The following is a 14,263-nucleotide window of genomic DNA, read 5'->3' as shown; positions in this document are numbered from 1 at the left end:
AGGATCTAAGAAAAGGAGTTGTGGCTTGAGGAAAAGATCACTCTACTTCCATAGACTTATTTGAAAGACTAGTGAGTCCTGGGAGTGTGGGACAACACTTGGATAGGAGATCAAAATGTAGGAAGTCTCAAGTTGCAGCAGGCTCACTGCCTAAAAAGTTCAAAATTACAATTAGCTACTGAGCTCCAGGAAGAGTGAAACAAGTTAGGTCCTGTAGTTTCTGGCCTAAGAAGCTTAAAAAATTGCTGACACCTTATGGAAAACTTTAAAAATTAGTTTATGGACTAGCCCTTCCACTTATGTAATATTTTATATATAATTACTTTATTATTGGGACATAAGTACACATAAACTATCAGTCTTTGCTTCTTAAGAATTCTGTTCATGCTGCTTATTGCCCCTTTGAAGTCCTAATCCTGTATTTGTTTTTTTCTGTGAATGTAATTAATGACACAACCAGCAGATTGTGACCTCAAGTAAGAAAGCATCAGTTGGAGCCAGTGAACTCTTTGGCCCCAGTTCTGCCAGTTGCCCCACAAGAATCTGCTCTATCATCAGATACTGGCAGGATAGGAGTCTAAGGAAGCAAAGATCTGTTTCCATGTAAAGCCTTTAGAAATAATGGCTATGAAAACTCCAGACCATGTATTTTACTTTGTCAGATGGCATTTTACTAAATGGAATGATTTAAATTTTTCCAGAAGGCACTAATTGTTCATTATCAATTTTTAACTCCAAACAACACATGCTTTTCCTCAGTTGTCCTTTCTCTCCTCCCCTTCTCTCTGAACCCCTTATCTTCATTTTTATTTTTGAGTTTATTTCTCCTTTTAAGTTAGGTGTGTTCGGTCTCCCCTGCTGGGTCTACGGCCTAAACTGCCTTTTCAATTGCTCATGCTTCCTGTTTGACACCTCCTGGCTCTCCCCATCCTTTTCCCCTTTCTCTGTCATTGTTTTCATTTCCTGACTTACACTTTGGGATAAAATGAAGTGTTCCCCCCCCCCCTTTGTAAAACAATTGTTTGCACAAGCTCCTGTGCTTTAGTTAATTCCTTGGATACTTCATGTCTACACAACAATGTACTGCAAACATCAATATTGCTTCTTAAAGAATTACTAGCATTACATTGCCCACTACCTAATATTAACAGGCTTAGGAAACAGTCACAAAGATATCTACTGTAAGTATAGGTTTCAGAGGAACAGCCGTGTTAGTCTGTATTCGCAAAAAGAAAAGGAGTACTTGTGGCACCTTAGAGACTAACCAATTTATTTGAGCATGAGCTTTCGTGAGCTACTGATGAAGTGAGCTGTAGCTCACGAAAGCTCATGCTCAAATAAATTGGTTAGTCTCTAAGGTGCCACAAGTACTCCTTTTCTTTTTACTGTAAGTATGTGTATCATTTAAAAAAAGATGTAAAAATGAATATGAGCTACAGAACAGGAGGAAGTAAAAATGTTTAGGTTGATGTGTTACTTTACATCTCATATATTCAAGACACATGATAATCCAGTTGTCATTATAGATCCTAGACATATGGCAATACATATTTCACATTGGAAGGAAAAATCCTGCCTTAAATATAGTCTCTAGGCCAAATCACCTTCCTTTTACATCAATGAGGTTGCATACACACATAAATGTGAGCAGTATTTAACACTTGTGTTTATAGATTTAGGCCCAAATTCTAGTAAGGGTGAAGAGGGTGTATGCAACTTTTTCCCTTTGCATGTCCACACCTGGGGCAGCCATAGTCTTAATTTTTGTGAACCTGGAACAAAAGGACCTCTAGCCTGTGCAAATGGAACGGGCTGGATAGGGCAAATGTGGAGCCCTACTCTCCAACCCCCTTTCCTCTGAGCTGTCACGGCAGGGCACTTGGGTATCACAATGAACGGTGTTGTAGAAGAAACTCCATATAGCCTGGATGAGAGGGGAGCTTTTGCTGCATTCACTCAAAGAGTGTAGCGATGACCACTCAAACATGAGTTCCCCTAAGCACTCCTAGTGCTGTTCTGGCAGCCTCAGCATCAAGGGAATCGTGCTTCCCTACTTCACAAAGAAGATGTGAGAAAAAGGGTGAGAAGCCCTCCATTGACTCTGGACCTTGTCCTCTTGTGTAATTTTGCCTCTTGTCCTCTCCCCTAACTATGGCTGCCTCCTCAGTATTCTGTCATACAATTTTGCCACTCTTGGTTCAAGAGCCTACTCCTCTGTTCGTCAGTGTAAGTTATTATGTTACTCCTGGGGGAATTCTGTGCCACTGCGCAATGCAGAATTTTTGCAGAATTTCCCCCCACACCCACCCCAGAAATGGGCTGCAAGGCTGTTGGCCACCACCAGGGGCTGCTAGACCCGGCAGAACCCAGGTTGCAAACAGAAGACAAGGCTGGGGAGGGGAAGGGAACTGGAGGGTTTCCAGCAGCTACAATTCCCAGCACGCCCCGGAGGAAGGAGGCAGCAGTGGCGCACAGGAAACTCCATGTAAGCCCTGGGCCCAGCATCAGTTTGTTTCTCCCTCTGTATCCCTGGGCTCTAGGAGGGTAGGGTCTGTGAGTGTCTAGGCTGGGGGTTTGCAGCTGTCCTCTGAGCGGTAGTGGGTGTGTCTGGGCTGGGGGGCCCCCCAGCTGTCTCTGGGGGTTACAGGGTGTGTGTGTCTGGGCTGGGGAGGGCGCAGCTGTCCTCTGGTGGGTAAAGGGCTTGAGTGTCAGGACTGGGGGGCCCACAGCTGGGGTCTGGGACAAGACGGGGGAGTTTCTGGCTGGGGGGGCCCCATGGCTGCACTCTGGGGGGTAAAGGGTGTGAGTGTCTGGCTCTCCAGCTGGGATCTGGGGGGAAGGGGCAGATAAGAAGGAACTGGGTTGTCGTAGGGATTTCTTTAACTCTCTACTCCTGGGGGAATTTTTGTGTGTGTCTGTATTGTTACAAAAAGAAAAGGAGTACTTGTGGCACCTTAGAGACTAACCAATTTATTTGAGCATAAGCTTTTGTGAGCTACAGCTCACTTCATCGGATGCATACTGTGGAAAGTGTAGAAGATCTTTTTATATACACACAAAGCATGAAAAAATACCTCCTCCCACCCCACTCTCCTGCTGGTAATAGCTTATCTAAAGTGATCACTCTCCTTACAATGTGTATGATAATCAAGTTGGGCCATTTCCAGCACAAATCCAGGTTTTCTCACACACCCCCCCCACACAAACCCACTACCAGCAGGAGAGTGGGTTTGTGTGTGTGTGTGTGGGGGGAGAGTTGAGAAAACCTTTCCACAGTATGTATCCGATGAAGTGAGCTGTAGCTCAAGAAAGCTTATGCTCAAATAAATTGGTTAGTCTCTAAGGTGCCACAAGTACTCCTTTTCTTTTTGCGAATACAGACTAACACGGCTGCTACTCTGAAACCTCCTAGAGTATGGCACTCATCCCTATGGTAATCTGTAGCTCCAACCAACTGGAACAAAATTTCTGTTTGTCTAGTTAATCTACTCTGCAGCTCTTTTCCACCTCATTGTAAAGCACATCTTGTCTCCCTGACCATCTGTTAATGATTATATGTAAATTTAAAAGTAAAGTGATTTGGGATGCACTTTGTATGAGACTACATACAAAGTCCTTCAAAAAGGGATTTGAATAGGAGTATTTGGGTTAGTAAAGACTACTGCTGTGAATGGAGGGCTTGCAGGCTCAGCCTTCTTCGGGTACATTGTAAAATATATACACATGTAGTATAATGAAAACTGTACAAGGCAAGTGAAAAGACTTGAATAAATTGTCTTAAATCAAGATTTCACACGTTTTCATCTTACTGTTGGTACATTTTTGACAAAAATTTTAAAGAAAAATTTGCAAAAGCCAAATGAATTAAGTTTTGTGCATCATTTTATTTGTATTTAAACGATGCTTAGAGGCCTTATCAGATCATTAAACCTGAAACACTTAAAAAACCTTTACTCTTCACATTCTCGCTCTGGGCAAGTTTGACTTTCCGCATTTCCCACTGTTGCCGGCACCCAGTGCCGAGAGGCTGAACAACAGCTTGAGTTGGTTCGTTACCCGGTGTGCTACACCCAATAATCACAACGGGGTGGAGAAGCAGAAAAGTTTATTTGAAGCTTCAAAAAGGTACAGGGAGATTTGAATCTCAAATCCTGTACAACAGAGCAGGAAGTTACACAGGCTTTTATACATCCTTTTCCCCAGCATACTTATCCAATAGCAAGCTGCTCCAAGTATCCATATAGCCAGCCAATCCAGTTCCCAGCTAGTTCCCTGATTCTCTGTATCATTTGTTAAACTATACATAAAGCTGCTTTATTCAGCATTGTTCTTCCATATCTCCCCTGTTTGGCCTTGCTTAGTTTCAGGCAGTCTGACTCTGCAACATACTGTTGCAGATTCTCAGCATAACTGCTGTGTGTGCCTCCAGGCGGGTGGTGGGGGGGGGACCAAGGACACTTGGGCCTAGCACGCAGAGCTGCTGCGAGTGCCTCCAGGCGGGGGGGGGGGGGGGCAAGGACACCGGGGCCTAGTGCGAGGGGGCTTCATCGACACTCGTGGTCTTCCATCCCCTCGAGTTACCTAGTGGCCATGCCCCAGTGTTCCCAACACCACCACTCCGATAATGAAACTAGAAGGGGTCCCCCCCTTCCTCGTAGTTTCCCTCCTGCTCTAGGCCAGTGTTGGTGGGGCTGGCTTTCCAGACTGTGGCTCTAGCTCTTGGATCTGTTGCTATTAACGCTGAAACCATTGTGGGCGCCCTAGGGCGGGGGTGGGGCAGCGGCTTCCCAGACGGGCTTTGCTTTCCTGGGGCTGCCAGCTCCTGCCTCCCTGTTGCTGTCCGAGATGCGCTTGTTCTCTGCTGCCTCACTGGACAGTTCAGCAGCAGAGCTGGTCCTGGAAGAATCTGTAGAGTGGGGGGCGCTGAGAGCCATTGAACCAGACTGTAAATCTGGACGGAAACCGCCTCAAGCCAGGGATGCAGCAGCAGCAGCGCGGGGGGAGGGGGGGGCTGCACAGAGCTGACAAAAGGCGGGAACACTCGTGTCTCTTTCGACCCACCTCCTATTTCCAAGCCACACCCCTGGGCGGCGTGCGCCTGCGCTCTGCACCGCCGCGAGCCCTGGCGCTGGGAAAACGGAGCGGCGGCTGGTGGCGCGGTTCGTATGGCAACGCAGCGCGAGCTGTAAACACGCGGGCTGCGCGGAGGGAGGCACGCGGCAGGCTCGGAGCCGGGGTTCCTCTGGCGGCCTCGCCAGGCGCTGGGCACGAGGCGCGATGGGCTGTTCTAGCAGCACCCAGACCCAGACCGAGGACAGCAACCGGCCGGCTGCAAAACCCAGCGACACCAACGGGCTGCAGAAATGTGGTGAGCACGGGTCGGCCAAGCGGGGCTCTTCTCTTCCTGTGGCCCCCAAAGCCGGGCTAGGGGCAGCCCGGACATCCTGCAAGGGCCTGCGCTGCTGCCCGTCTCCTAAAGGGGGTCAGCTTCTCTCGGAGCCGGTGTTATTTGTTGTTCTTGATCGCTGTTGTGATTTTATTAAACCGTGTCCTTCGCTAGCTGCTCTATCCCAGCCCTCCCTCCCCCCCAAGCACTTTACAAAGGTGGATTCAGGTGTCATCTCTAGCTGAGGGAATTCTGCCATTTTGCTTAGTTATCCAGAAATAAATGCTGTTTATGCAGCCGAAGATGTGCTTAGTGATTTACAGAACCGGTCAAAAGCTGATGGTCGGTGCCCAGCAGAGCAGTTTAGGTAGCCCGGTCCTGTAAATGTGCATGTGAATTCTTTTACTCAAGAAGCTGTGCTGAGTTCGATGGGACTCTTCAGGGGAATAAAGTCATGTACACAAGTGTTTTAAGACTGTGGTCCAAATAAGTCATAACATGTCAAAGGATGACAACAAACAAGGAAGGGGGAATTGCAGGAACACATCAGTCTAAGCCAGTGGTTCCCAAATTTTCACAACCTGTGAACCCCTTTCACTAAAATGTCAAGTCTCGCAAACCCTCTCCTAAAAATGAATATTTCCCGGGATTTTCTCCTTTACCTGAGTATAAATTATAAAAGCAGTGATCTTGGAAATATAAAATTTGTTTTTATGACTTGCTTATTACACCCTATTTATTAGACATTATTATTTATCATTACAGTATTTTTATTACATTATGAAAATGAAAACACTCTTCCAAGATCTCACTTTCATAGATTGTGTCACTTTGAATAAGCCTGTTATAAGACAAGACTCGTATGTTTCATCAAGTAGTATCAGATGTGTAACAGCATGAAGATATTTAAGAAGCCAACTCAAAGAGTTCCTCTTACACAAGCATTCAGGTCTTGAGTAGTCCAGGCAAACAACACGTTACAACAAAGCTTAAACTTGTTCTTCATAATAATTTTAAAAACAATACTAGTTGCCTCTTTAATTTTTAAAACAGCAAAAAATATGCACCTCCCTTTCCATTTCTTATAAGGAATCTTGAAGTTTAAAGCTCCTCAGTGTGATAGATATGCTTGCTTTTATCTGCTTAGCTCTTGGAAGTCTAGGGGCTCCGGGCCACTGGCCCCTTGCTACCTAGGGTCTCTAGGGACAGCTTTGTCCGCCATTAGGGAATTTTTTCCCAAGAACCCCCTGTAACATTTTGCAAACTCCAGTTTGGGAACCAGTGGTCTAAGCGAACCTACTTTCAAGTTAAAAAGTAAATCCAGCACTTGAATGAAGAATATCTCTTTTTAAACTAGAAAGCATATTAGTATCAAATGATTATACTACTCGTCCTGCATTCCCAGAGTTAACTGTGAAGGACGCACCTATAATAATCATTCAGACAGGCACTGGCCACCCTAGAAATTTGTCAGCATAATTTCTGTTTTTGTGTTCTTTTTTTCACAGATTTATAAACTGATTATAAAAAGTGCTGGAACTTAGTAACCAAAGTCTTAGCCTAAAACCATTAACTTTTTTTTTAAATAGACATTTTTCTATTTCTAGGTAGAAATTTTAAGACTCCAAAAGAGTCATTAGATAAAATCTTAACAGATTCCATTAGAGAATTAACACAAAATAAAACAAAAAAACAAACCCCCAAAACCAAAACCCAACCTAATCTTACCTGCAAGTTTGTGAAAAGCAATAGTAAAGTTACTTTGTAGCAGCTGGTAAACCAACACATCAGCAGTTATTCCATAACATAGAAAAGCTGGGGATACATTCCCATGGCAGAATTTCCTGACCTCCTTCAAGTCTAGACACAATTCTTTGTCTATTATTGGGTGGTTAGTGTGGTTTATGTAACGGATAAGCTTTTTAAATTAAATTTCAGCTTCAGCCATCTTCCACATCAACTAAGACTGGCCCTAGAATTTTGTAAGCAACTTTGGGGAAAAAAACAAAACTGTCACAAGCAGTTTGTATATCTCAACTCTGAAAGATGACGAATATTTATTACTTTAGATAAAACACAACCAGTTATTGCCTTCGATGATGAAATGATTGTCTCATTATAAAAACTACTTTTATAACAGCTTAGTGTCACTGATCTTAATGCCTATCATTATGTTTGTCATTCAGATATTTTATATTTATGCTACCTTATGTTTTGCTTTTTCATAAATGTTGTCTGACAATAGTTTGTCTTATAAAAACAGGCCTGGTACTCCCGCTGAAATCACAGGCAAAAAGAGAGCGGAGTTGCATCAAAATCTGAGCCCAATTCTGCAGTCTGCTCATGTCACTAGAACTTTAAACTTTGATTGAGTGCTGGTTGCAGGATCAGGCATAAATGTTACTGGATTTTCAAAAGTGTCTAAGAGGTACAAATCCCCTTGACTGTGGTATTATCTAAGAAGCCCCTCCACCAGCTAAACCCCACTGAAGAATCACCCATGTCCTGGGCTGATCCACACTGAGTCAGATTTCACTGACAGTACAATTCCAATGGCTATACTGTAGTGCAGAATCTGGTCACTAACATCTGCAGGTTTAACATTCAGGTTCTTTAAAAATGACAAGCGTCCACTAGAACAAATAATCCAATATTACAGTGAAAAGGTGGAAGTAAGAAATTATTCTATTTCCTATGCACGTAGTGGGAAGGATATCCTTAAGCAAGTTAAGGACCCAAGCCTACAAAATCTCATTCATGCAGATATGCTGTGCTTACACAATTCTTTTGGGCCTTATCCTTCTTGAATGAAATCAGTGAGAGTTTTGCCATTGACTTAAATGGGCCACTGATTTCATGAGGAGTATTTTTCTGACTTTCAATGGGCCTTTTGATCCTAAGTGGCTTGGTGTTTTTTAAAATCTCACCATGAACAGACAAACTGTTGATATTTTTTATTTGTTGAACAGATAATGTGTATATTTTAGTATATACAAATATTCATACTTTTTCCTTGTGTTTTCTTCTGATTCTAAAGTAGAGAATCAATAAAATTGTGAATGACTATAACAGTATTCAGAGTTTTAGAATTAGCTAATATAGAGGTAGTTTTTGCATCTTGAAATATATGCTTCATTACATGTATTTAAGGGAATTACCGAGTAAAATACTTACTCTGAGTAATAATTTTTACCTGATTTTGAGCCTAATTCTGCCCACGGATGTACCTGGGTCACCTATCATTGCCTTCAGTTGAATGCAGTTTTTCAAATATGATTTGTCTGTGATAATAAGGTATGAGTTTTCTTTCTTAATTAATTTGTTTCCAGGTTAGAGACAAGTCATCCTATCAGTCCTTTTGTACAACGTCTTTTGAAGCCAGTGGTAGTTAGGCATAAAAATAAATTTCAGGACATAGTCTGATATTAGGACTTGATCCTGCAATCCTTATCCTTATGAAATCGATGGGCCATTCCTATCCCATTTAAGTCAATGGCAACCCACTGACTTTATTTGAGCTGGATCAGGCCCTAAGGAACTAATTGTGTGAATATGGAATAGCCACATGAATAATGTTTTGTAGGATCGGCTCCTCAGCTTGCTTAAGACTATCCTTCCCACTACCTGCAAAGAAAATATACAAATCTTACTTTATCTTTTCACTGTATTATTTGTCCCAATGTCATTTTAAAAATTGTCATTTTTAAAGAACCTGAATGCTAACCCTATAGGTGTTAGGACAAGGCTCTCAAGTATGGTACTGCCCTTTGGAATTTCACTGCTGGTGGAATCTGAATTGGGGAAGATCAGCCTACTATGCAGGTGATCATCCAGTGGCACAGATCTTGTGTGACACCAATCCCTTGTTGTAGTTTCAACTTGTTGGAGCAAGTATTTAGCCTACAGCCAGGTTAAGTTAGAGCAGCCCTGAGCAGGTATGCCCCTGATCTGCATTCTCTGTAGTTCAGCTGCACCCCGGAATCTGATCCTTAATTTTCTAATATTTCTCTAAGATTTTAAATGTAAGCTTTCTTTCAAAACAAATAATTTTTGAAGCTTTGAGGTTATTCTGATATCATATTTGAAATTATTTAGTTTTCTGGGCCAGATCCTGCCACCTATACTCACATTAGCTATCTGCTATTCTGAGTACTTCCATTTGCGGTCATTGGAACTACATACATGAGCAAGGGCTACTCCCATGAGTAAGGGTTTTCAGAATTGGTTCATTTCTTTGTATCTAGTGCCAGTGCTTTAGCTTATGCTCAAATAAATTGGTTAGTCTCTAAGGTGCCAAAAGTCCTCCTTTTCTTAGTGCTTTAACAAATATTCCTAGATTTAACACATTGCATCTCCATAAACTTAGCTCTCAAAATTTTAATAATTTCATTTTAGAAGTTATTTCAAAGACATTTTAAAATCAGTTGTGCTAAATCCTGGCCTTGGCACACGTGCAGTATGGAACTCAAATGCAACTGTGAGCCCAGTTGGTTTCTGTGCTGCAGAACCCCTGCATGTACCTTAAGAATGGAAGAATCTCTTCATGGTGGTCACATGAGTGCTGTGGTAGACAGCCATGCTCTCTCTGGTAGATATAATCAGGAAATGGGGCCATCAGCCAGGAGAGAGAATGGAGCCATCAGGCCAAAGAACTATTTCCCCACCACCATCACCAAGCCATCCATCCTAATGGGTGGAGGAGATATGAACATTCTCTTATGCCCATGAAATAGGTTTGGGAGAAATTGTGCCTGCCTGAGAGTATAATTTTCCCGGTCCTTCTCGTGGGGCCTTGTGACTCCAGGTCAACCCTACATAAGTCTCCTCTGGCATAAGTGCCATAATCTAACACTAATAGGGTTGGATAAAATATGCACATAGTTAATTTAAAAACTTGCTTGTTTGCACTTAATTTTACTGATATCCTTACCTGCATTCTTTAACTATGTGTTAGTAGGTCTTGTCATGGTGCTGTTATAAGGACTTGACATACAGTTATTCCCCTGACTGGAGGAATACTAGCTGTAGAATAAAGGTTTTCTATGTGTGTTAATTCTTTGCTGTTGTATTTTAGAACATTTGTTTTGTTGTACAGTGTTAATAGCAGGTTTGTAAGGGAATAGTACTACTGAGATTGCTAGGTGGAATAATGGAGACTTGGCACACTTTTGTACAATGGAGCCTCCTGAAAATTTTGATGAAATAATTTTATATTGTTCCTGCTGTTTTGGCCTACTTCCTCAATATGCTAAAGCCAAATTCCTTGTCAGTTTCATTCTGCAGCTGGCTTGATACTAGTGCTTCTATAGAAGAAATTCCTGTTTCTGAGCAGAAAAGTGGAGACTGAAATTACTGAATCTGAGATATTTCAGTCATTCAATTTAGATGGTTGTTGTTGTTTTGTTACCATATATTATAAGGCATATTAACTTCTTAAACTAATGTTATGGTGCTAGTAAGTTCGGACTTGTGTAAATATGCTGAAATACTTACTCAGGGTTGGAATTCTTACCAACCAATCAGGATGCAAGTTATTTACTTCCTGAATTAGTTTAATAGGAAAAAAGACATTTACAAAAAGATTTCTGTTAATTTGTTTATGGAAAAACTTATTTCATTCAACTGAAATGTAATTGCAAAAGTTTGTGGCTATTTCACTGTATTTGAAATAAGTATCTAAATGAACACAAACATACAACTGCCGGCAGATGGCTCTATTACAGAGGTATGAAGTTTGTGGGAATTGCCTATCTAAACTCAAAATATTTTTACCATTTCTAGCTCCAACTTTATCTTCTTCCAACAATGAAAATAAATATTTTCAAAGGTTTAATATATTATCACTATAAGGAATCTTAAGTGTTGATTGCCACAAAATATTCATATTTCTAAGGAATTAATATATTAAGCTGATGTTTGGGGCCCTACTTCTTCCATTTTAGAGAGTCCACCCTATTTTGAATGAAAGCAGGGGAATGCCCTCTGAATTCCCAGCAAGATGGACTTTAATGGCATAATACTAATTTAAAATCCACACTTGCGTAGGACATTATATAAAACCTGTCATCAGTTAGATATGAAAAGAGGAAACAGGTACAAACTGGAATGTGAGTAAAGGGCTGTAGACTAGCACAGGGTCTGTTGTTCAAGCAGAAGGCAATTGTGTTGGCTCCTACAGCACAGGCTTTGCATCCTTGTGTGCAAAGGATCTGTGTTTATCTTGCCACTAGAAGGAAGCAAGGGTTAGTGGTTGGAGCAGAGGACTTGGAGCTGAGGATTGAATCTTTTTCCTTGTGCAGTCACTTACTCATTGTAAAAAGAAAAGGAGTACTTGTGGCACCTTAGAGACTAACCAATTTATTTGAGCATAAGCTTTCATGGGCTACAGCTCACTTCATCGGATGCATACTGTGGAAAGTATAGAAGATCTTTTTATACACACAAAGCATGAAAAAATGGGTGTTTACCACTACAAAAGGTTTTCTCTCCCCCCACCCCACTCTCCTGCTGGTAATAGCTTATCTAAAGTGATCACTCTCCTTACAATGTGTATGATAATCAAGGTGGGCCATTTCCAGCACAAATCCAGGATTTAACAAGAACGTCGGGTGGGAGGGCGGTAGGAAAAAACAAGGGGAAATAGGTTACCTTGCATAATGACTTAGCCACTCCCAGTCTCTATTCAAGCCTAAGTTAATTTATATCCAATTTGCAAATGAATTCCAATTCAAAACCAGGCTCCAGCGAGAGACTGTTGAAGTTTTTTTTGTTGTAATATCGCAACTTTCATGTCTGTAATCGCGTGACCAGAGAGATTGAAGTGTTCTCCAACTGGTTTATGAATGTTATAATTCTTGACGTCTGATTTGTGTCCATTTATTCTTTTACGTAGAGACTGTCCAGTTTGACCAATGTACATGGCAGAGGGGCATTGCTGGCACATATCACATTGGTGGATGTGCAGGTGAACGAGCCTCTGATAGCGTGGCTGATGTTATTAGGCCCTGTGATGGTGTCCCCTGAATAGATATGTGGGCACAGTTGGCAACGGGCTTTGTTGCAAGGATAGGTTCCTGGGTTAGTGGTTCTGTTGTGTGGTATGTGGTTGCTGGAGAGTATTTGCTTCAGGTTGTGGGGCTGTCTGTAGGCAAGGACTGGCCTGTCTCCCAAGATTTGTGAGAGTGTTGGGTCATCCTTCAGGATAGGTTGTAGATCCTTAATAATGCATTGGGGGCTGAAGGTGACGGCTAGTGGCGTTCTGTTATTTTCTTTGTTAGGCCTGTCCTGTAGTAGGTGACTTCTGGGAACTCTTCTGGCTCTATCCATCTGTTTCTTCACTTCCGCAGGTGGGTATTGTAGTTGTAAGAATGCTTGATAGAGATCTTGTAGGTGTTTGTCTCTGTCTGAGGGGTTGGAGCAAATGCGGTTGTATCGCAGAGCTTGGCTGTAGACAATGGATCGTATGGTGTGGTCAGGGTGAAAGCTGGAGGCATGTAGGTAGGAATAGGGGTCAGTAGGTTTCCGGTATAGGGTGGTGTTTATGTGACCATCGTTTATTAGCACTGTAGTGTCCAGGAAGTGGATCTCTTGTGTGGACTGGACCAGGCTGAGGTTGATGGTAGGATGGAAATTGTTGAAATCATGGTGGAATTCCTCAAGGGCTTCTTTTCCATGGGTCCAGATGATGAAGATGTCATCAATATAGTGCAAGCAGAGTAGGGGCATTAGGGGACGAGAGCTGAGGAAGTGTTGTTCTAAGTCAGCCATAAAAGGTTGGCATACTGTTGGGCCATGCGGGTACCCATAGCAGTGCCGCTGATTTGAAGGTATACATTGTCCCCAAATGTAAAATAGTTATGGGTAAGGACAAAGTCACAAAGTTCAGCCACCAGGTTAGCCGTGACATTATCGGGGATAGTGTTCTTGACAGTTTGTAGTCCATCTTTGTGTGGAATGTTGGTGTAGAGGGCTTCTACATCCATAGTGGCCAGGATGGTGTTATCAGGAAGATCACCGATGGATTGTAGTTTCCTCAGGAAGTCAGTGGTGTCTCGAAGGTAGCTGGGAGTGCTGGTAGCGTAGAGCCTGAGGAGGGAGTCTAAATAGCCAGACAATCCTGCTATCAGGGTGCCAATGCCTGAGATGACAGGGCGCCCAGGATTTCCAGGTTTATGGATCTTGGGTAGTAGGTAGAATATCCCACGTCTGGGTTCCAGGGGTGTGTCTGTGCGGATTTGATCTTGTGCTTTTTCAGGGAGTTTCTTGAGCAAATGCTGTAGTTTCTTTTGGTAACTCTCAGTGGGATCAGAGGGTAATGGCTTGTAGAAAGTGGTGTTGGAGAGCTGCCGAGCAGCCTCTTGTTCATATTCCGACCTATTCATGATGACAACAGCACCTCCTTTGTCAGCCTTTTTGATTATGATGTCAGAGTTGTTTCTGAGGCTGTGGGTGGCATTGTGTTCTGCACGGCTGAGGTTGTGGGGCAAGTGATGCTGCTTTTCCACAATTTCAGCCCGTGCACGTCAGCGGAAGCACTCTTTGTAGAAGTCCAGTCTGCTGTCTCGACCTTCAGGAGGAGTCCACCTAGAATCCTTCTTTTTGTAGTGTTGGTAGGAAGATCTCTGTGGGTTAGTATGTTGTTCAGAGGTGTGTTGGAAATATTCCTTGAGTCGGAGACGTCGAAAATAGGATTCTAGGTCACCGCAGAATTGTATTATGTTCGTGGGGGTGGAGGGGCAGAAGGAGAGGCCTCGAGATAGCCCAGCAGAAGCAGCTGTCCTAAGAGTATAGTTGGATATGTTAACAATATTGCTGGGTGGGTTGAGGGAACCATTGCTATGGCCCCTTGTGGCATGTAGTAGTTTAGAAAGTTTAGTG

At 42.7% G+C, this 14,263-nt stretch overlaps 1 protein-coding gene across 1 annotated transcript in view; it reads left to right on the top strand.

The window, feature by feature from the left end:
* The first annotated feature begins 5,130 nt into the window (after positions 1–5,130).
* Positions 5,131–14,263, top strand: part of ERICH5 (glutamate rich 5) — a 30,044-nt gene continuing 20,911 nt past the window's right edge. Inside the window, exon 1 of the mRNA XM_073330489.2 lies at positions 5,131–5,368. Coding sequence (XP_073186590.2) covers positions 5,278–5,368 — 91 coding nt within the window. The 5' untranslated portion in view covers positions 5,131–5,277. The remainder of the gene's footprint in view (positions 5,369–14,263) is intronic.

Source organism: Lepidochelys kempii, chromosome 2 (genome assembly GCF_965140285.1).
Source record: "Lepidochelys kempii isolate rLepKem1 chromosome 2, rLepKem1.hap1, whole genome shotgun sequence".
Taxonomy (NCBI): domain Eukaryota; kingdom Metazoa; phylum Chordata; order Testudines; family Cheloniidae; genus Lepidochelys; species Lepidochelys kempii.
This window is presented reverse-complemented; position numbering and strand designations above follow the sequence as displayed.